This window comes from Lissotriton vulgaris, chromosome 8 (genome assembly GCF_964263255.1).
Source record: "Lissotriton vulgaris chromosome 8, aLisVul1.2, whole genome shotgun sequence".
In the NCBI taxonomy this organism is placed as follows: domain Eukaryota; kingdom Metazoa; phylum Chordata; class Amphibia; order Caudata; family Salamandridae; genus Lissotriton; species Lissotriton vulgaris.
Window position 1 is genome coordinate 598,115,120 of NC_141696.1, and position 24,160 is coordinate 598,139,279.

General features: G+C 43.1%; 1 protein-coding gene across 1 annotated transcript in view; it reads left to right on the forward strand.

Annotated features, from left to right (window-relative positions):
- DCBLD2 (discoidin, CUB and LCCL domain containing 2) overlaps positions 1 to 24,160 on the forward strand; it is a 540,831-nt gene that overhangs the window by 468,726 nt on the left and 47,945 nt on the right. Inside the window, exons 12-13 of the mRNA XM_086934447.1 lie at positions 858 to 951; positions 22,010 to 22,059. Of these exons, the coding sequence (XP_086790573.1) occupies positions 858 to 951; positions 22,010 to 22,059 (144 nt within the window). The remainder of the gene's footprint in view (positions 1 to 857; positions 952 to 22,009; positions 22,060 to 24,160) is intronic.

Sequence of the window (24,160 nt, forward strand, 5' to 3'; positions counted from 1 at the left end):
ATCATCCCCTTTTGTATCGCTTATAAAGGAACTCTGCAATTGGCCTGTTTCCCCTGTACGGTCACTGAACTCCTTGATGACTTGCAATATCCTTATAATGTAAGGCAGGTGGTACTTTATTCCGTATATTCATTGTGAAACATATTCTTTACCATGTAGGAAAACAGGTTCAGCAGTTACTACAGAGAGACCTAGGAGAAAGGGGCATGCAAATGATGCCCAATATTTGTGCCAACAACCTTATTGTGGAGGAGGTTCCTACTAAGCAAATAAACAAAATCCAGAGCCTAAAATCATCAGTTCTGGAAGTACTCATGGAAATGGGTGCAGAGAGTCCTCTTAGCAGTGAATCAGGAATGTCTGTTCCCCTGATAGCATGTATGCGGGGACTCCATTTTGGAGGCCCTTATTCAGACAATACAATTTGTCCTGTGTTGCAAAAACTGGTTGTACTTTATTGCGACCTTTGTGCAGTTATACACTATGCTACACATTTGTTATAGTTCACACTGATGCTTCCAGTTCAGCCCTGTCTTCTACAGAATAAATTGGCATGTTGCATAAATGAGGTGTGTCTTTAATACCAGGGATGCATAACAGTACCTAATTTATTTAGTCACCGACTACTGTGTCTGGGAAGAAAATTAGAATATTTAAACAAAACTTTTAGTTAATATACAGACCGTTTTATATGCTTGAGCACTCTCCTTTGTCTTGTAATAAATAAAGAGTGCTATCTCATTTAATGACCCACTAGCCAATTGTTCGTGAACAACCTTAAAACCTGCAAATTGAGTGCTTTATAATTGGCGCATTCAGAGCTGTAGTCTTTTTCTCATATTTGTAATGTGTTTCAGATGTGGCATTGGCAGCTATCCTGGTTCCTGTGCTAGTCATGGTTCTGACAAGTCTTATTCTGATCCTGGTTTGCGCGTGGCACTGGAGAAACAGGTGATATCAGTACTCCATTCTTGCTTCTCATTATTGCGTAGACTGTAAAGATAAATCTTGCTGTTATTTGTACCGTGTCATCTACATTTAACAGAGATTGCATTGTGACAGGTGACCCCTTTGTAGCTCACTTCTTTTTTTATTTGCACCCATTGCTAATGTTGAAATCCACCATGGTTTCTTACTTTTTAGTGTTGTGGAATGTGACTAAAACCACCTTTAAAATGTTCTTGCTCAGAAAACTCAACCCTACCATCCCACCTTCTGACTTCAGAGTGCGGTACAAACCCCAGTTGTGTACCACTTTGCAAATGTAGGAGAGGCCTCTGCATAACCAAATATGTTTAGCACTCTTAAGGCACGTGTCCCATGGTCAGATTGTCATTGTTGTCCAAATGTTGTGCTCCTTTGAATGCTAAAAAAGAAATATTGTTCTTGGGAAGTGGATTAGTAATGCATTCACATACTGGCTAGTTACATTCATATGGATGAACTATGTATTTGTACAGACGTGTTGCAAGAAAGATAAGGGTTTCCTTGGCTGTCCACCCAAAAGACACACTAGTACTTCCCCAGGATATTGTCCATGGTGAAACACACCTTGTCAAAGGTTCCTTAAAATCAGAAAAGATTTCCATTCAGAGACACCTCCATTGGCTCCTTAATAAACTGACCTGTCTCACTCACACGACCCTTAACCAGGGTCTACCGTGACATCATGATACGATAAAGAGACGTGGTACGATAAAGAGACACAAGAGGAAACCTATTACTAAAAATCATGGTCTAAAAATAAACTCTACATTTTTCTTTACAAGCTACCAACATCAGAAATCATTTCCCCGAGGCTCTCCGCTTTATCTCAGATTTGCTATTCTTCTGTAAAGGTCTAAAAAACCCTCAGAATCAGGCTAGAAAAATCACATATTCTGTCCCATTCTTCGTTGTTCTATAGTTAGCTTAGCTTAATATATGCTGTTGTTAAATGTATCATACAACTGATTGGACCATCACTTGAGTCTGTGCACAGACGTGGTATCAAATGTCATTAAAAGTTGCGTTTTAACATGAGTCACTTTTTAGTAAACATTACTAAGTGAGATGTTGCTAATACTCGTATGGTTTTATAAAAACAATTACATTCATTTTCACGTTACTTGAACAATAGTTGCTTGTCTATTACAAGAAACCACATTCTGCAGCACAAATAAGATTGCATATGTTCGAGGTGAGTAGAACATCAGTGCATTGTGTGGATATGGCAAAAGATTTTGAAAGTATATGCTACCATTCTGATGGATTCTTCTTCCTGCTGTTTCCTCACCTGTAGAATAATCTCAGGCATCCGACTGGATCCAGAAACTTCAAAGCTCTCATGATACTGTTAGGGGACACTAGCTTTGTATTGATGCCAGAAGTGGTATCAGATGATGTCACCAAAGCCATAAATTGCCCATCCTTGCGCAGTGACATCAGTTCTCTTTTATTCCATGTGTTCAACGTGGATCTGGATCCTGAGAGCTGCAAGTTTTGCTCACAGCAAATTTATCCTGATGTGCAGCTCTTGGTCTCCTCTCAAACATTTAGACTTCAAGCCCCTTAGGAATTGCGAGGCACAGATTTTCTTTATGGGCCAACACACTATCTGCTAGAAATGCCTTCGCTAGAACCACAATGCCTACACTTCTCTTGCAACTTCTGCCATAGTATGCACCCAAAGGCCATCAAGGAGCCTGATTTCAAGTTGTTGATGTCCTGGGCCTGTGCTGACAAACTAAGTAGTCATCGATCAAGAACCCGGTCCAGATCTCCCTCCTCACATTCCTCTGGACTGAAAGAAAGAAGCATCGGAGGAACAAGAAGCATGTATGAGGCAAGTCACTTGGACAACCCCGGTCTTCCACAGGATCTTCATCCTTTGAGTTGGTTGTGGTGGAGCCATCTGACCAAGATCCTGCCGGCTCAGAGCCTGTTCCACAGCTGGACCCGGACTTCGAATAGACTCCACTGGCGCAAGCCAGTCATTAGCAGACTTTCCAGCAGCGCATTCTAGTTTTCTAAAGTGCCCGGTACTGATCCGGTAACATTCCTTAATGTGGTGTTTGGCATCTTGGCCAGGTTCTTCACCCAATTTGGTATACCTCTCGAAGATGGAACACAGTTCGCTCCCTCCCCATGTTTATGCTGATGAAACCTTATGGTGCTGGGCCTGTAACTCCAACACCTGCTTTTGTCTGCACTCTTGCACACAGCTATACAGTTCTACCATTGGTGACGTGGCAGTCGCCGCCTCCACCGGATCAATGCTTGGAGACATTGACGCCACCTCCTCTGGTCTCCGATCCCCTTCCTGAGAAGGCGCAGAGACTGATTGAAGACAAGGAGTACTGCCAGAGGATACATGACCTCTTTGGCAAATATTCCGGCCCGCTATGGGGATGATAGGAGGGAACAGCCCTATGCGATTCCAGGTTTGCCTTCAGCTAGTAGACTTTACACTTTGCGGGACGTGGAACTCATGCTGGATCAGCCACTCCAGAGGGCATGTCTTCTCACTCTGTAGTTGGAAAAGCAACAGAACTACTGGATCTAGTGCTACCTCTAGATATACACAGTTGAGTTCCTTCTGCTCTCGACTCTCACATCCGAACCATTACTGTACTTTTATGAAGCCTTGGTGGAACCTGTCTTTGCTGCTTGGGAGAAACCTTCCTCCGCACCTGCAGTTGCTGACTAATAGCCAGATGCTATCACTCTGCTCTGGAGGCCTGGCTTCTCTCTCCGCACACCCTTCCACCGAGAGTTTAGTGATAGAAGCATCCTGTTTATCTGGACAGGTGTAAGGTATGTTCTCCACAGTGCCCTCAGACAGGGAGTCCAAATGGCTGGAGGCATGGGGAAAGATCATCTTCTTAGCTGAAAGCATGGCTCTCAAACCTTTGAACACTAACTGTCTTTTAGTGTGCTACACACATGTTCTATGGGATATAGCCCATTTTATCACACTATATGTTCAGTAAGGTAAGCAGGCACATTTCCAGGAGGTATTAAAGCAATAGACAGAAGGCCTTGAGGCGCATCATCAAATTTGACCGTGATACCGCTGACTCCATGGCAAGGGCGCTAGGTACCTCTGTCTGTATCGGGTACCATGCCTGGCTCAGGACTTCAAGATTTTCAAATGATGTAAAAGCCAATCTGCCATTCGATGATGCCCATCTATTCTGGGATAAAGTGAATGCATCCCTAGAAAGGTTTAAAACCAGCCAGGCAACAGCCCGCTCTCTGGAACTCCAACAGCCTCCACCCTAAAGAGACTACCCACAATATCAGCGCTTGGGGAATTCTACAGGGGCTTTACTTTTAGTATGTGTGACCCTGTCAACCACAGACACAACAGGCCCAGAAACCTTTGTTTCGCCAGTACAAGGATAAATGCAGAGGTAAGGACTGTGTATCTCTCCTGCAAGCCTACTCTTCCTCCTCCTCCCCTGACAACCCCACCCTTCATTTCCTTGAGGCTCCCCTCCTTTTCATCCCTGCCTTCCTCTCCCCCTCTGAAGCACCTGGACATCTTACAGCAAGAAGTGGCTTAACTCCTTTGGAAACAAGCGGTGGAGTTACTGCCGGGGCAAGGAAAGGTTAAGGATGTTACTTTCGTTCTGTTGCCACGGACTGCTGTCTGCGTCCGTTCCTGGACCTCAAATAGTTGAACTTCTAAGATGCTGACCCTAGCCTAAGTGTTATTGGAGTAGGAGACTGGATGCTGTTGCTGAGCCTGTAGGATGTGTATCTCCACATTCCATACCTGGAGTCTCACCAGAAGAATTTGCTCTTTATGGCAGGTTCTACACATTGCCAGTTTGCATTACTTAACTTTGTGTAACTCAAGGTGACGGCAGCGGATGTGGCACATCTCAGACGTCATGCATCACCATTTTCCTGCGCTTGGACAACTGGCTGGTCAAAGCTCGGTCACCAGATATTGTTTCCACCACCTGCAGTCCACAATATCCCTAGTGTTTAGCCTGGGCATTTTGATGGAGCCCAAATTTCAGCTGAAGCCCTCCCAAAGACTCCAGTTCATAGGGTTGGTACTGGACACTAGCCGGCTCTGTGCCTTACCTCTACGTCAAGGGATTGCCAACCTGTAGTAGATGCTCTTGTCCTTTTGAAAAGACAAGTGAGTTACAGTCCTAAGGTCCTGAGATTCCTAGGTCTGCTGGCTTCCTGCATTCTCCTAGTCACTCACGCATGTTGGCACGAGGGCCCTGCAGTGGTGCCTCCACAGTCCGTGACTAAAATATGAGGGAGATATGGTTTACTGCATTGTGATCTCTCCCAGCGCTGAGGTGGAAGTAGGTTAGTGGGGGACTCAGGCAAACCTTATATGCAGGATGGCCTTCACTCCCCCTCCAATAGTCACTACAGTAGTGAAGGATACCTCCACCACAGGTTGGGCAGCTCGCCTAGAGGATCTGGAGATCAGAGGCCTCTGGGCTTCTGTAAGAAAAGGTGCTTCAAATCAACCTGTCAGAACTGCAGACTATTTTATTAGTGCTCAAGGCCTTCCTCCCTTCTATCCAAAGTCAGTTGTTCCAGATTTTGTTGAACAGCACGACAGCAGTGCAGTACGTCAAGAAGGAAGGGGAAGTAGGGTCTCACCTCCCTAGTCTGGAAGTGTTGACATTGTGGTCTTGGGCACACATCTGAGGGATCTGTCTCAATGCCAGCAATACTGCACCCTCCAGTGTCTGTTGAGGAGAGCCTTATGGGACACGTCTAAGTTGAGATGGAACTTTGAGCTGCCCTATGTGTTTCCACATACCTTTGATTCCTTGAGTTTTGAGGAAGATTTGCCAAGACCGGGCCCCAAGTTATTCTCATTGACCAGGTTTGGCCAAAGAAGGTGTGGTATGCATCTCTTCGGAACTTCTCCACCTCTCTACAGTTCAAGCTGCTATTCAGACCAGACCTCCTTTGCCATTCTCAACCTTGCACCAGGCCAAGAGGCAAGCCAAAATACAAGCCACCATTTATGCCCTCTGCAAACTCCAAGGCAAACTACATAGCCCTCCCACCAAACCCATCATGAGTCACAAAATCCAAACTTCTTGCAGTTGCTGGGTATGCATCAGGTAAGATGGAAAAGATGATGGAAAAACCCAGTGCCATTGATATAAAAGGCTTTTTAGGTTCCCCAAGTACACACACGCCTTGATTCGGCTTGAGTTTGTCCTTGTACAACAAAATGAGAATGCAGGAGCACACTGGTTAAATTTTGGTTCAAGACGACAAAAGCTCAGAAAGGATCCCTTAAGGAGGCACTGAGAACCATATTTGATGGGTCGACGAACCCATGGCAGAAATACTGCCGTGAGATAGTGGCAGAGTTGGACTGAACTACAGCTTCCTGGTCTCAAGAAGAACTAAACTACCTTGCAATAAAGAGGGTGCTAAATAAGCATACCGTCCAGCTATCAAGGAACGAAGATACAGGAAGATTGAAGGTAAACAGAGGTCTGGCCGGCCTAATTAAAACATACGAGTCGCATAAAATCCAGCCATACATGAACAATCCTCAGGGAAGGAAATGCATGAATGAAATTCAATGGGCGTGCCTAGTCCCCCTACCAATAAAATAACTGAAAATGGCCTGGAAATCGTTGAACAATATAGTCAGTTGCAGGCTGTGTAATTATAGGGCTAAATCTTTGGTACATCCACTATGCTGCTGCCCTGCATTACTACAGCATCAATGTATAGTGTTAAAACCAATGTTCCTAAGGTATGGGACAAGAAGATGCAGAAATGCAGTGGCATTGCTTCAGTCTAGTATAGAGTCTTCAGACCTGGCCAAATTTGTCAAATATATGAACAGGACACGAAGGGCCCTAATCGAAAACAACACAGAGGAATAACATGTGATAGCTACTGTTGAGCCCCTGGTAGTAATAGAAGGAGCAGTAGAGCGAATAGCACCTCCCAGGAAATAATTGCACGGCACCCATAGCCCCACAACGAACTAAGAAATAACTTCCCATGAAAACACAGGGAATACGGACCTTGCTAATATTTAATTTCAAAATCAGTGAATTCAAGAACAAGGTCACATTTTAGAAAAGGACTGGTATTATTGACCAAATGACAGTCCTAATTTTTTATACACGTCTATATAAATGTTTTACAGTGTCATGAGACATATTTTAGTGTAATTCAGGATAATGTACTGCAATTTTGCAATGATTTTAAGTAATTATGCAAATAAAAATTAATTCATTCATTCGCAGGGGATGGTGCTGCATCCCAATCTCAGAGGCCTCCACCTTTATGTCTGAAGATGAATTGGGAACATTTTACCTCCTTCTAGTTGTCAGCGGAAGTGGTTGACGTTATTCTGTCAATGCATCGCCCCTCCACATAATGAGTTTACTCTAGAAGATGTGCCAGCTTTGTTGCATGGTGTGCCCACAACAACGTAAACCTCTTGCAGGCTGAGTTGTCCAGATCTTGCCATTGGTCCTTTCCCTTTCCCAAAGGAGTTGTTCAATTGTCACTGTTAGGAGTTATTTGGCTATGCTGTCGTCATTCCTCTGACTTCAAACCAACTGTCCCACTTTAAACCCCCTATTGTGATGCATATTATTGAGACGTTGAAAAATCTTTATCTTCTGATTCCTGTTGTTGTACCCTAGTGGGATCTTATTTTAGTGGCAACTTTTCTAAGAGACATTCCATTTGAGCAACTCCATATTTGTTCCTTTTACAATGTTAACTCTGAAGACAGTAGTGGCGATCACATCAGCCAGAAGGGTGAGCCAGCTTGTCAGAACCGCTGGTCATGTAGAGCCAGAGATTAGTTCAGCCTGCTCTCTGACAAGAACCTGTTGGCAAAGGAGAATGAGAAAACCTACCTGGATGGAATTGCTGCAAGCGCGGAATTCCAAGATGGCCGCTGCGGGCATTTCAGGTTACAGTCTAGTGTTTGGAGAAAACGCCGGCCCGAGTCTGACGCGCTCCTCTGTGACTACGCACTTCACTGAGGCAAATTGCCAGTACGCATCTAGAAATCGGAGTTCCCGAGTAAATACAGTTTGACAGTTCAAAACGTCGGGAAGTCGTCCGGTTTTCCGCCCTATACATTCGTCGGGAGTAGTTAGGGCTATAACTCCTTTTGGCATTCATAGAAACACGAGAGAAATACAAAGAAAACCACGAAGAAGTTGAGCGTCGCTCCTTTCCTTCGAATAGTCTTCATTTTCAGTCAGCAGCTTCAACTCTGAGTTCCTGATACAACAGCACCACCAAAGGGACAAGAATAAGAAGACAAAAGCTAAGTGTAAATGATACATAGAAAAGTCGAGTGAAAAGCAAGATGTGAATAAGGAAATTGTAAATAGTTATATAGCGAAAAATATAGCTTACCTGTGTTAGTGACTAAGACTTCACCTGTAAGGATAAAGAAGGTACAAAGGACAAAGGAAAGTTATTGTACCACACCAAATATTATTAGAAGATAAATAGTTGAATTTTAAAAACAATACTTATCAGAGGAGAGAAGAAATAGAGGTAGAAGCAGAACTAAAAAGACCTGTAGTGGAAATATAGAAAACACACGTAACACAGAATTAGGTAGGTTGGCAGCGTTCAAAGATAATAGTAAATAGGTTAAAAGTTTGGAGAGATACTTACTAATTACGCTACCTTGCATATGTAGAAATTTCCTGACCCGTGACAAGTAAACCTACATCAGGAGATAGAAGAGAGACAGGTTACAAGAGGACCGAGGGTAGGTTAACAGAAAAAGAAAAGTCAATAGAAAAGGTACAGAGAAGGAAGAATAGGGAGTTTATTAATTGTTATATGTTAGTCTCCTTAGGTTTCTTCAACAAGTTGGTCGCACGTCGATTGACAGAAGAACGAGACAGGGAACCTGAAGGTCCAGGACCAGTCTCTTCTTTGTTCTTTGTTATTTTATTCAATTCCCCATTCCCCCTTTTGGGGTTAATTAGGGTCATGATTTAATTCTGACTCTGAGGAATCCTGGAGAGGGAGTTGGGAGCAAGCATCTTCTGTTCCTGCGCAAGTATTTTGAAGACAGTTATTGGTAAGCAAGGTTGGGTTCTGACAGAGTGAAGTGCCCACGTTTTAAAACTTGCACCTAAACAGAATGGCTGAAGGAATAAACTTGCAGAGTCTGGGAGCAATTTTAGATGTTATACAAAAAGAACTGGCTGCAGTTAGGGGGAGAAATCAAAGTTTGAAACAGGAGTTAATTAATTCCAGAAAAGAAACAGAGTTAGCCCAGAGGGTGGGGCACCATTTCCCATAGATAGACAGAGTTCAACCACAGCAACTGGAGAATCAAGTTAACTACGCAAGTAATACATTCATTATCCCCTGTTATACCGCTAGCGCCTCCAGAAAGGTTTAGTGGGGATCCTCAGAAGGCACAAGTATTTATTACACAATGTTCCCTACATTTTATGTGTCGCTCTTCTATTTTCCCTGACGCACAATCCAAAGTGGCCTTTGTCTTTTCATACTTGAGTGGGGACGCAGCGGCGTGGTCAATGCCTTTGGTGTCAATAGATGATCCTCTGTTACAGGATTATGAAGAATTTAAAAAAGAATTCTTACGGATATTTGATAGGCGGAGGATATCCCAAGCGGTGGCTAATGAGCTGTTAGAGTTGAAACAAGGTAACCGAGATCTTGTGGCATACTTGGCTCAGTTCAAGTTAATAATGGACACATATTGGCCAGAGAGTAAAAGAGCAGCAATATTATATCGAGGGCTTAGGGACAAATTAATAGATGGACTAGCACAAATACCGAATCGCCCTACTGAAGTTTCAGCTCTCATAGATTTAGTTTTGGAATTAGACTTTCGTCAAGGAGAAAGGAGAGGGGGAAGAAAACGAGAGTTCAGAAATCAAGTTCCAGCTCCCCGGTATGATAGAGCAAAACCTGAAGTTGGAAAAGCCATGGAAGGATCGTCAAACCCAGAACCAATGCAAATAGGAACTATAAGAGGCCCACTCTCTAAGGAAGAGAAATATAAAAGAAGAACTAGTAATTTATGTATGTACTGTGGTTCTGGGGGACATTATGTGCGAAATTGCCCAAAAAAGCCAAAGGGGTCATTCAAGCCGAAGGAAAACTTGCAGCACCACCTGTAGAAGGAGTTGTACCGGTGGATGCGAGTAAAAAATCAACTCCAAATGAACATCAAGTGGCCAATACCCTACAATCATCCTCACCACATCTGATTCTGTCAATGACGATAAGGTTCCGACAAATTACCTTAGAGGGAGTAGCTGTAATGGTTGACTCTGGGGCCACAGGTAATTTCTGCGACTTGAAATTTGCGGCCAAGGTTGGGTTGAGAGCGATTCCCAAGACAGAGTGAGCCAGTCAGGGCGGTAGATGGAACAAATCTTTCTTCTGGGCCCATTGTTAGTCATACTGAACTTGTACAGATGATCGGGGGAAGACTGACATCGAGAAGAGATTCATTTTAACCTAATTGATGCCCCCCCAGTTTCAATTAATATTAGGACTCCCTTGGCTTACTGAACACAATCCTTCCATCAATTGGAGTGTTAGAATGATTGAAATGAATTCCACTTACTGTAAGGGAAATTGTTTTGGAGACAAGGAAGGAACAAATTAAGAAAACCCCGCACGTTCCTTATGTTCGGCAGAGGTTTCAGTGTGTGTGATTAACTCGCAACAATTACCGCAAGAATACCAGGAATTTGAAGATGTATTTAATGAACAAGAAGCTGAACAGTTGCCGCCACATTGAGTCTATGATTGTAAAATAGATTTTGAACCAGGCTCTAATATGCCTTGCAGTTGAGTTTATGCCTTCACAGAGAAGGAGCATCAGCATTTAAAGGAGTATATTGACAATTACTTGGCTAACGGATTTATTCGACCCTCTTAATCACCAGTATCCTCGCCTCTGTTTTTTTGTACCTAAGAAGGAAGAAGGAGAGCTGCGAACGTGTATCGACTATCGTGCAATCAACAGAATCGCGAAGAAAAATCGGTACCCTCTTCCTCTCATTTCGGTCTTGTTGGACCAGGTACGAGGAGCGCAAGTGTATACGAAGCTGGACCTGAGAGGAGCCTATCACTTGATCTGAATAAGGGAAGGCGACGAGTGGAAGACGGCCTTTAGAACTCGATTTGGACTATTCGAGTATCAAGTAATGCCCTACGGTTTATGTAACGCTCCAGCGGCTTTTCAACATTTCATCAATGATGTTCTTAGCGAATTTATAGATCAATGTGCAATCGTGTATATTGACGACATACTAATATACTCAGCTAACACTAAGGAACATCAAGAACAAGTCAAAAGAATTTTACAGAAACTTCGAGAGAACAGACTATTCGTCAAATTGGAAAAGTGCGCCTTCAATGTCACACGAGTAGAATTTTTGGGCTTTGTGATTTCACCAACTGGAATAAATATGGATAGGCGGAAGATTCAAGCTGTCCTTGAATGGAAATCTCCAACTACTGTGAAAGAAGTACAAGCGTTCATAGGTTTTGCGAACTTCTATCGGAGATTTATCAGTGAATTTTCACGCAGAATACTTCCACTTACTCGCCTACTGAAGAAAGGAGTGCGTTTCAAATGGACGGAGGAAGCAGAGGCAGCTTTCGAAGCTCTGAAGGTAGAATTCACTTCAGCACCTATTCTACTTCATGCGGATCCAACAGAGCCTTTTTATGTAGAGACAGATGCTTCGGATCTGGCGGTTGGAGGAGTGTTGTCCCAGAGGAACAAGAGAACCATTCAATTGCACCCCGTTGCCTACAGATCTAGAAAATTGACACCTGCAGAGATTAATTACACCATAACGGAAAAGGAGTTGCTAGCGATTAAAGACGCTTTCAAAGAGTGGAGGCATTATCTCATGGGAGCTCACCATGTAGTTAGTCTTTACGGACCACCGTAATTATTATTTTTTTAATATCAGCTAGAACCTTAACCCCTCGACAACGTTGTTGGTCGTTGTACTTTGCTGATTACAATTTCGTGATAACCTACAGACCTGGAACTCAAAATGGAAAGGCGGACGCCTTATCACGGATGGGAACTGGAGAAGAAAGGAACCTGGTAAACACTCAAGCCATTATCCCTGACTCTCAAATAATTGGTGCGGTTACAACCTTGAATATGAAAGAACAGATTACTCAAGCTCTGAGTCCAGAAGATATGCAAGAATGGGTCCAGGAAGAGAAGTTCTTGATGATTTTCCTTATAAAGGAGGGGCATTGTATTTGCCAACACAGAATTTGCAAGATCAAGTCCTACGTGAATGCCATGATAATCCTTTGGCCGGGCATAAAGGTGAACTCAAGACTGCAGACTTGGTGAAGAGGAAATATTGGTGGCCCCAAATGAATAAAGACATTGAGTCATATGTTAAGACTTGTGAGATTTGCGCTCCCGGAAAATCAGAACGGCAAGCCCCTAAAGGATTATTACTGCCAATCCCAACTCCTCCTTTCCCATGGCACACAATCACTTTAGACATAATAACTGACCTACCATCTAGCCAGGGAGGGGTAAACACAGTCTTACTGGCAGATGCATCAACATAGCCTTTTGCCATTCCTTAATAGCGATTTTTAAGGAATCGCTATTTAGGAATAGCAAAAGCCTATGCATGTAGGAATCGGTATTAAAATAGCGATTCCTTAACATTCCTTAATTGCTACTCGCAAATTGCTAGTAGCAATTAAGGAATGCTGTCCCATTCATTCCAATGGGCCTACAGGCCCATAGGAATGTATTGGAGATTGCATGAGCAATTTGCGAGTACCAGTAGATACTCGCAAATTGCTCATGCAATTTCAAGGGTGCAAGGGTGTCAAAATGACACCCTGTTGCACCCCTGAAATTGATCTATGCACATATGTTGCACACACACATTCCCTAAGGGCATGTGTGTGCGCAACATGAAACTTTGAAAAATGCACAAAAGTGCTTTTTTCAAAGTTTTAGCAAATTACCATGAAGTCCAACTTCATTGTAATTTGCTCCCCCTATTAGCAAATTCGTTTTTTTTTTACTTTCATGCATTGCATTTAAGGAATCTCAATTTGGGATTCCTTAAATGCAATGCTAATTTAAGGAATCTCAATTTAGAGATTGCTTAAATTGCGATGTTTGCATTGGGATGATGCATCCCAAATGCAAAAATACCGGGAGCAAAGGGGCAGATTCTGAGAATCTGCCCATTTGCTCCCGGTATTTACTTTGATGCATCTGCCAGTATGTCGTTGTAGATGCATTCTCAAAGATGACACATGTTGTAGCCTTAAAAGGAATTCCTACACCAAAACAATTAGCTAGTCATTTCAGCACACAAATAGTGAAATTGCATGGAATCCCTAGGGTTATTATTTCTGACCGGGGAATGCAGTTCCTATCCCACTTCTGGAAGGCCTTTGTAAAAGGATTGGGAATTGAAGCACGATATTCCACTAGTTTACATCCCGAAACTGATGGCCAGACCGAAAGAGTGAACCAGGAGCTTGAGCAGTACCTAAGGTTATTTTCGTTAAAACAAGACAAGGAATGGCCAGACTACTTTTGGGCGGCAGAGTTCGCCCACAATAAGGCAAAAAATGTGTCAACTGGATATTCTCCGTTTTATTTGAATTATGGAAGGCATCCAAATTCCACGGTTCAAGAAACTGAGATTTCAGTTCCTGCAGTGAAGGATTTGGTATCGCATCTGAGTTTAGTCCACAAAACTGCATCTAAGAATCTAGAACAGGCTAAAGAGAAATACAAGACTTATGCAGACAAAAAGAGAAAAGAACCCCCTCCTTTGGAAGTAGGAAATGAGGTCTGGTTGAATACGAAAAGTCTTAGACTAAAAGGGAATCGTAAATTTCAACCTAGGTTTATTGGTTCCTACCCCATTGCAGAACAGACAAATCCAGTAACATATAAACTAAATCTACCGTCAAAATTTAAGATTCACCCAGTGTTTCATGTTTCCCTGTTAAAAAAGGCATCTCCAGGTTTAAGGAAAGAATTACCCCCGAAACCAATTCAATTAGAAACTGGGGTGGAGTTTGAAGTAAAGGAGATTTTGGACTCTAAGATAGTGAAAGGGAAATTATATTATCTGATTGACTGGAAGGGCTATGGTCCTGAGGAGCGCTCTTGGGAGCTGGAGTCAGAGGTTCATGCTCCCAAATTGACAAGACTCTTTCATCAACGATTTCCTACAAAGCCAAGACTTGGAGGACCTCCTTTGGTGGGGGTACTGTCGGAACCGCTGGTCATGTAGAGCCATTGATTAGTTCAGCCTGCTCTCTGACAAGCACCTGTTGGCAAAGGAGAATGAGAAAACCTACCTGGACGGAATTGCTGCAAGCGTGGAATTCCAAGATGGCCGCTGCGGGCATTTCAGGTTACAGTCTAGTGTTTGGAGAAAACGCCGGCCCGAGTCTGTGACGCGCGCGCTCCTCTGTGACTGCGCACTTCACTGAGGCAACTCCCAGTATGCATCTAGAAATCAGAGTTCCAGAGTAAATACAGTTTGACAGTTCAAAACGTCGTGAAGTCGTCCGGTTTTCCGCCCTATACCTTCGTCGGGAGTAGTTAGGGCTATAACTCTTTTTGGCATTCATAGAAACACGAGAGAAATACAAAGAAAACCACGAAGAAGTTGAGTGTCGCTCCTTTCCTTCGAGCAGTCTACATTTTTAGTCAACAACTTCAACTCGGAGTTCCTATACCACAGCGCCACCAAAGGGACAAGAATAAGAAGACAAAAGCTAAGTGTAAATGATACATAGAAAAGTCAAGTGAAAAGCAAGATGTGAATAAGGAAATTGTAAATTGTTATATAGCGAAAATATAGCTTACCTGTGTTAGTGACTAAGACTTCACCTGTAAGGATAAAGAAGGTACAAAGGACAAAGGAAAGTTATTGTACCACACCAAATATTATTAGAAGATAAATAGTTGAATATTAAATCAGTACTTATCAGAGGAGAGAAGAAATAGAGGTAGAAGCAGAACTAAAAAGACCTCTAGTGGAAATATAGAAAACACACGTAACACAGAATTAGGTAGGTTGGCAGCATTCAAAGATAATAGTAAATAGGTTAAAAGTTTGGAGAGATACTTACCAATTACGCTACCTTGCAGATGTAGAAATTTCCTGACCCGAGACAAGTAAACCTACATCAGGAGATAGAAGAGAGGCAGGTTACAAGAGAACCGAGGGTAGGTTAACAGAAAAAGAAAAGTAAATAGAAAAGGTACAGAGAAGGAAGAATAGGGAGTTTTATTAATTGTTATATGTTAGTCTCCTTAGGTTTCTTCAACAAGTTGGTCGCACGTCGATTGACAGAAGAACCAGACAGGGAACCTGAAGGCCCAGGACCAGTCTCTTCTTAGTTCTTTGTTATTTTATCCAATTCCCCATTCCCCCTTTTGGGGTTAATTAGGGTCATGATTTAATTCTGACTCTGAGGAATCCTGGAGAGGGAGTTAGGAGCAAGCATCTTCTGTTCCTGCGCAAGTATTTTGAAGACCGTTATTGGTAAGCAAGGTTGGGTTCTGACACAGCTGCAGACTTTTAGTTTCCGTCTTTTTGTGGGGTACTGTGGTACTAACAAAGGCAGAGTGGTGCAGAAATGGACTCATTAGAGTTGGATCATCCTCTACATCAAGACCTGCTTCACCTTGGTCAAGAAGGATCCTCCAAAAGGATCAGGCCCCATTCTACTAGATCCATATTCGCTACTTGTGCTCTTTCAAGAAGAGTTCCAATTGCATAGATATACAAGGGGCTACATGCGCATCTGAGGCTCTGGTCAAGGGCACGCCAACACAGGATCTGGTTGCTGATTAAACATCTAGCTGGCTCTATGAACATCAGGTCCGATGACCTGAGTCTGCATAATCTTGCAGAACACGAGTAGCATCTACATGCAGAGGTAGGGCAAAGCACTGTGGATCTCTTTGCCACTCGTTCCAATTCAAATTGCCCGAAGATCATGTCCAAGGAGCCCTATGAAACGAGTTTTGGTTGAAGAGGCATTTTACTTTTCACTACATGTTTCCTCCCATACCCTTGATTCCTGTGGAGGAGCCTCCAAAAGTAGGTCCAAGTCATCTTATTGGCTCCAGATTTAACAAGAAGGATTTGGCACACAGCCCTTCTACACCTCTCCCTGTCACTCGCCCTGTCTTCCTCTCACTTCTTTTCCATCCAGAAGGGCATGCCTTTCACCTTACTCACTAGGGCCTACACCTTCATGCATGGAGTTTGAACGGCGACACTTGACTGCATTCCTGCTGTCTGATGACTTAGTGGATCTGATCTAATTTTAAATAACTTTATTTCGGCATAAGCCATAAAAGTGAGCAATAAATAAATATGGTTCGTACGTGCAACACGCTGATGTTGTTAAATCAAATTTAGCAACATATCCAGATAGCATTTACATAAATCAATATTCCATTACTAATATTCACTAAAACCAAGATTCAGACTATGAAAATACGATTAAAAGTCATTTTAAAAGTATTCACTGCACTGCATGTTAAAAAAAAAAACAACCTTAAAATCATCTAGCAGCAATAATGGTGCTCCTTTTTGCCCACATCAAGCCCAAGAATTTTTAACTGCACAACCATACAAAGGAAGTGGGTCCGTGCATAGTATTCTTAATGCTATAAGATGGCTAAGGTTGCCCAGCTGCCTATACACTGGCACAATCCAAATAGAGCGAAACTTGGCATGCGTAGAAAAAACAAATAGCACGTACGGGATGGTCTTTTTTTGGGCACTTTGCAAAGTGGACAATCGTCACAAGATGCACCCTTCCATTTCACAGTAAATGCTTTACCAGGGAGTGTGCCCGCTCTAAATTGATTATATAACTTCCTGTCTGATAGAACAGTGACCAACTCCCAATACTGCACTAATGCATATGTGGTCTTGAAATTTAGAATTTCACCAGTCTAGCCATGTGCACTTCCCTCTGTAGGGAGTAAGCCCAATAGTGTTTTTTCAGCATACCCTTTGAGGGAATTTTCCCAGTCTCATGGTGAATGCCTAGGTCCCCTATGACAGTCATCCTCAATACCTGCTTTACTGAGGTCAGCTACTGGACTTTATTGGCTTTATCCAACTTTAATATCTCATCTAGGGCCCTTGCATAATGCACCATCTCCGAGGGCACCCAGATCCTAAGAGGGGTCGGAAATGGGCTTTAAAAGTTACTTTTTTCATACCCAAATCCTGAAATAAAGGATGCAAGGGGTGCTAATTCGGAGTAAAACCAGTTCTCCTACAAAATTGTTCTCTGGTTTTGCCAGACCCGTAAGGTCGCCATAACCCTAGAGCTCGGTTCCATACAAAGCAGCTCCTAGAGTTTTGGCCTCATAGATTTTCAAAGCGGGTGCGACAGGCCTAGTGTAAGAAGTGCGCTATTCCTTTGAAATTACACCAGCTCTGCAAGTCAATATGTTGGCCCAATGATGTTTAATGCCCAGGTATATGAATGAATTTACCTGTTCCAGTAATGCGCTCCCAGAGGTTATCTTTCCCTTAAACCTCTTACTATAGTTGAATGCCATAAATTTAGTTTTATCTGCATGTATCTCTAAGTCAAGCTCCAAACAAAAATCACTGAAGCTGGCTAAAAGATTTTGCAGCCCACTGGGTGTTTTGGAAATTAGCAAAGTGTTGTCTGCAAACATAAATAACGGTATCTTGCCCTTTGCCAAGGAAGGGGCATCAGCCTCACCTTTTAAGAGATAGTGCACCAGTCCATGTACATAAATACAGTATGTAGTTTACCCATACATCTATATCAGGGAGACAGACATTTACTGGAATGGTGTCTGAACCAGCAGCTCCCCTTCTGGAAAAGGTGTCCAGCGAGTTAAAAACATCCTCTCTAGAAAAGGGTGGCGAATTAAAGTTAATCAAAGTTGTCTTCAGGGATGTTTCACCAAGGTTTGTGGCATCTTCCTAATATAGGATTGAGAAGTGACTGAACCAGTTAACGGAAGGAACATGATTCGGGGCTCAAACCCTGCTGTGTGCTCACCTCTAGCCATTGGCCTCCAAAACTGAGTCGTCCTCTTTGGATGCTCATATCGTCACTAAATATCACCATCTCTTGTCCCCCCACTCTTTTTTTGGCCCTAGCCAATGTCAACATATACAATTTCCTGGGGATGCTGTTAGAGGAGAGTTTTTTGCTTTTATGCCCTCAGCCAATACTCGTTTTAGTTTTCCGCATTCTCTATTAACCCAGCTACCCCCTCCATTATGGGACGACGTTTTACTTGCACATGGAGCTGCCAAGCATGGGCGGCTCTAGGCTCATGGCGGCCCTGGGCAGGGAGCGTAGGTAGGGGGCCCCGGAAGAGGAGGAACGCAGGCGCGGAGGCCGGTGAAGAGGGGGGGACCGGGTGAGGGTGTTTGGAAGTGGAACAGAGCCGGAGACCGCTAAATCCCTGCCAGGGGCCGCCTCGCAAATATGTATCCATCTTCAGAGGATTATTATATTAAGGATATATATTGGCGTGGTGGGGGTTGGCGGCCCTGTGCAGGTGCACAGCTCGCACATGCCGAAGGCCGCCCCTGAGTGAGCAATATCCTTAAAAAATTGTGTGCATCTCGATAACCTTGTGCTTATCCTTGATTACATCCCTGTAGAACAAAAAGATTTAGGCAGAAAATCCAGAGCATCATTCTTTATACTAATTTGCTGTCAATTAAGGTGCCGTTTGTCTGCTGTATGTTCGATATTCCTAGCTCTAGCACGAGTTGAGCTATCAACCCCTAAATATTGAACAAATCCTCCATTGTGAGGCATAAAGGGTTATGATCACTTTCTTCCCTTTCTAGTACAGTCATGTCAATACCTAGGTGCCACATAGTCAATGTGACTTTTAGATCTGTAGCTGGTAAACGTATATGCCCCTTTACGGGCAGATTTAGTCCTCCCATTTACCACTTGTATGCCAAATTTAATAGTGAATACCTTCCAGTGGAGAGCGGCCCATGCCCATCTCTTGACTGGGGCTACCTCCACTTTAGAGATAGCCCATGTATCATCCTCCTCCATTGCGATCAAGGGGCTCAAATGTGGTGTTGAAATCCCCAGCAAGAGTCGGAATAACCCCCAGCTGCTGTCCAAGAATGCTTCCAGGAAATGAATTGGTGGTAAGGCAGTCCCACCTATTTCCCCTCTCGCAGAGATATTATAAAATGACATGTTAAACTTTCTGCTGCAGCTTACTTCAATGCTTAATTTGTCCTCACTATCGATTTTTAATGGTTGAATTTTGCAATTCAAGGAGGATTTAACTAATGTTATCAATCCACCCGCAGGCCTGCCCCCTTTACTTGGTTTTGCCAGGATAAAATACGTTTAAAAAATGTCTATTTACAGGGCTTATACACCAAGTTTTTTTTAAAGGAACATATATCAAAGTTATTGATAAAATGGCACCAATGTGGAAGTAGCTGCTTTGCCTGGAGTCCTGTAACATGCCACAATATTAATTAAGTTATTGTTGGAAAGTGATTAACCTGGGTGCTGCTCAATGATCAGTTAATGCCCTCACTGGAGTCTTCTAGAGCGCTTGAAAAGATGAATCTTTGCTGGGCCTTAGCAGAAGATATTAGATACCACGCATCATGGGCCCTTCCTAGGCACAAAGAGCTACTGTTCTAAAGGTATGTCTGCAAATCTATAGTTTTTGAAATAATAAAATCCTCTACGGGTTCTTCTTTCCCCTCTGCTAATACAGACTCCAACTGCCCCATTATTCTGCATATTTTTATGCCCCCAGGTAGAAGCGCCTGATGGTTATTACACAGACTTATAACTTTACTAGTCCCTTTTACTTGAGGTTGATATTTAGAGAAAATACTTAAGCCATGTCTAAGTCAATCATTATTATCAAGCCCAGACTTAACATCTGGCTTGATGGCAGATTTGTCTGGTGATGTTGATCCTTTTGCTGCTAAACATATATATTTAGACGGTAGGTTGAGTTTTTAGGAGGGCAAGACCGAATATCTATTGTAACTAGGCCATCAATGATGTGCTTTTTTTAAAGACTAGTTTGATTGTGTCGAAGGGTGTCATAGCTTTGGAACATCTTCTAGCTCCCATGATGTCTTTCCCGATCACTGAATAGCATCCCCTGGTGTGCCTGATCCAGTGGGCTACTTTGTTTTTTATTGACTCTTCATCTTTAAAGTTTGTAGGATTCGACAGTTTGGGACAGTGAATGTGATCTAATCTGCCTGTCGTTCGTCCACCACATCAGTTTATTCTGGGAGGTGGCACAGGTTTGTCGTTTGTTGTGAAAATCACCAGATTGACCCCTTGAAATCACAGCTGTCTGACATTCTCAAATTTGCTTTTTCTTTATCCCTGAAACAATACACCGTGGGGAAGGTGAAAAGGTATCTAGTAGCTTTGTTGGCTCTTTGTTGCCTCCCGGATTAACAATCCCTTTTCAAGCATTCCATTATTTTACTTATCTTGAACGGTCTGACCAGTATGCTTCCTCCCACCCCTTTTGTTAATCCACAGTGGGATCCAAACCTGGTTCTCACTTTTCTGATGGGAGCTCCATTCAACCCCCTTCACAGTTGTTTCTTAAGGCTGTTAACCATTAAAATATTTTTTAGTCATTACTTTGGCCAGACTTTTGAGTAAATTACTAGCACTGAGCATCCAGCCACCCTTCCCCAAATTTTGGTTGGACTATTTGGTCCTCACAATTGGAGCCGATTTCCTCCCAAAGTTGGTGACCCCTTTCCCTCTGTCAGTCATTCACTTGTCCTTCTTTCTTTCCTTCAATTCACTCTACTGAGGTGGAGGAGAGACTGCAAAGCTTGGATCCGCAAAGAGTGGTGAGCTGTTATGTCGACCACATGAAGGACGTGCTTGCAGATGACTAGCTCTTCATAGGCTATGTAGGCAGCAGACACGAAAATGCAGTACAGAAAATGAAGTCTATGTGGATTATTTGGTGCATTAAAACCTTCTATATGCTGTGACCCAAATAACCCACTGGACGGCATCAAGCACACTTCATGTGAGCCTCTGTCCTCAACATCTGTCTTGGCTAGGGGAGTCACTGTAGGTTGAATTCTGTAGAGTGGCTACTTGGTCATTCCTTTCCAGCTTTGCCAAGTATTGTTATCTGGATTTAGAGGTAAGGAGGGATGGGCATTGTGCCTGATCTGTGCTACAAGACTTCCTGGTATAACCATCCATCAAGGCTGTCTGTCCCGTAGGTGTGTTGCTTGGGAATCTTTTCAAGAGTTGAGGAATCTGCAGGTAGAAGTAACCATCAGAAGAAAAAGTAATTTACCTTTGGTAATGATATTACTGGCAGATAGACTACCTGCAGATTCCTCACCGTTCCCACCCACCTCCCTGTTTTTTGCTGGATCATTGTGAGCCACTATAATAAGATCCCATGTTTTATGCTGTTGCACTGCATTTCACAATCTGATATAATTCCCATCTTGCTACTTCAGTGTCGTGAAATACATTTATGGGAAACTGGCATCGTCTCGACGATGGGGCGATTATGGCCCCTACAACATAACATGGACGTCACTTCTGACTTTGGTGTGACACCCGCGCTCCTACTGTCTCAATAGACCTATGGAGGAAAGTTTTCTGAACCTGGAAAAGTGTTCAAGAGGTGAGCGTTCTGCAGATCTAACATCCATCAGAAATAGCGTTACCAAGGGTAAGTGAATTTTTTTTTATTTTAGTTTAACATGTTTTAAACACATAGCAAAAACACTCCACCAATGTGCGTGCCTTGGAAGTAAATCATTTCATGACCGGGGAGCCCTTATTTTATGAATGCTTCTTTAAGGAACCGTTTTTTGCCATCACTCCATTCCAGTAAAAGATCATAAAAAACATGTTCACAGATAGTGATTTTATTTTATTATATGCAAGTCAACTTAACATAAGTTTTAGATTTTTGTGTTTTTTGTTATTTCAGAAGAAAGAAAACTGAAGGAACCTACGAATTGCCTTACTGGGATCGTGCAGGTAAAAAAGGCATATATATTTTTTTATCAAGTCATTCATCGTAGAGCTATAATAGCTTTTAGCGTTCATATCATTTAATGTAATTAATTTAAAAATTAGGTTAATGAAAATGCATCGTGGTACAGTTTAGGGTTATGAACAGTGGAAAGTAAATGTAGTAAAGGTCATTTCAGTGTTATGGATGGGTCGTTGAAAAAAGAAGTAAAAGTAAGGATGTGCAACATGTCTGTAGTTTTCTTGTTCTTGGATGTATTTTTTATGTTGCCACGCTATTTCTCCTTTACTGTCTGAAATCAGAAAATAGAGATTTGCCTGCAAATTTTTCACCTCTGTAAGAGGACATTTCTTGTACTATCAGACTACTTTACATAACGGAATGCCGCCACCTTCAGTATCCATCAATGACCTCCATAAAATAGTATAATTTTGCTCCTGGTACCATACTGGATCATTAGATATCCTCCATAACGCAGATTCCTGCATGTCGTGCTGACTTTGTTATTCATATGGCAGGGTATGCCACTGCTTAGGTAATATGTCACTGTTCCATGGAATCTTGCTTCTCCAATCCCTTTGCTTCTGTATCAAGGAATTACATGTCCCGTGTACCTATTGAGTTACTCTTTTATTGGACTCTGAGTTATTTGTTTTTATCATGCTGCAGTCTTCTAGTGAGACAGGCTGACAGAGGATTTTGATAGAGTACTCACCTTTTGAATATTCCTCAGGTGTCAGACTGAATCTGGAAACTCTTCAGCAGTGCTTCTGTGCCGCAGTAGGTGACCCTATGTTCCATTCAAAGTGCTGAGGCCATATAGCTTCACTCCCATGCACTGATGTCAATTCCTTCTTTTTGCGCCACTAGATACAGATCCGGAGAGCTGTGTCTTCTCTCTGAGACACTCACCTCAATACTTTACAGGTTTCCTAGACAAACCCTAAAACAACAGGTATTCAGCCCACTAGGGACTGTCACAACAAATGTCAGACAGATCCCCATCCGGTATGTCTGCGGTGTCTGGGATCGAATCACGACTCCAAGGCCTGCAGTGACTGTGCGCCGATGAATCGGAAGGTCATTCAGGATTGCGAGGAGAAATTTACTTTGCCAAGCATAAGAAGATTCCTCAATGAGACCGATCTAAGTTGCAGTCCAAGTAGGTTTGGTCCCTCCAGGAGTCACCAGAGCCTCTAAAGGGGCTGATCTTCATCACAATCCAAACCATCTGGTAAGTTTAAGCACAAGAAATCGAAGTGGGAGTTGGCACCCTCTCACCTCGCATTTGCTGTTGCAGTTGCAGTTGCTAGGGTGGCACTGTGGCTCTCTTACCATAGTCGTCCAAGTCCTTAAACTATCCCACAACTCTGTCTGGCACAAATGAGTTTTCGGGGCCAATCCACAACAGATAGAAGAGTTTTGCACAGCCAAGCTCTGGCTCTTCAGATCCTTTGCCCACTCTGTTGCGCCTTCTGGCTGTATGGAGCTGAGAGGCCTTCCACCTGGAGTACATGCTGGTGGGTTTACCCTTGGTGCCAGCTGGACCCTCCAGGCCCATCACAGCGCCTCTGGTCTGCACCTCGCCTCCAGCATCATGGTTCATGCCAGTTTGTCCGACTAGTCATTCCAAGTCTGACTTCGACCTAAGCTGCTTCCGACGACAGTTGAGGCACCACTCCACCTAAACAGCAGCCTCCACAAGGGAAGCAGCACACCTTGTTCTCACTTGTCAGCACAGACTCGGACAATGATTACGACACAGGTGATGAGTTTGCTAACCCCCGTCTAGAAAACAGTTGATATGATGATTTGCAGGATGCTAGTTTTCTCGACGACTACCCTGGAATGGGCCTTCTCTCACCCCCTGGACCCGCCACCGATTAATCTGCTTCCTACACCATGGTAATGCGAAGGGCGGCCAAAGTCCCTGACCTCCAGCTCCCAGCCTTGGAGGTTAAGACTAATGTATTGACAGAAGTTCTCCAGCCGGGTCAGACATCTTCTGAGATCCTTTTACCTTCAATTAGGCACAAACAGATACCTTATTGGGGGCTTGGGCCAAACCGTGTTCCGGCCTTCCAGTCAACAGATAAATTGCTAAAT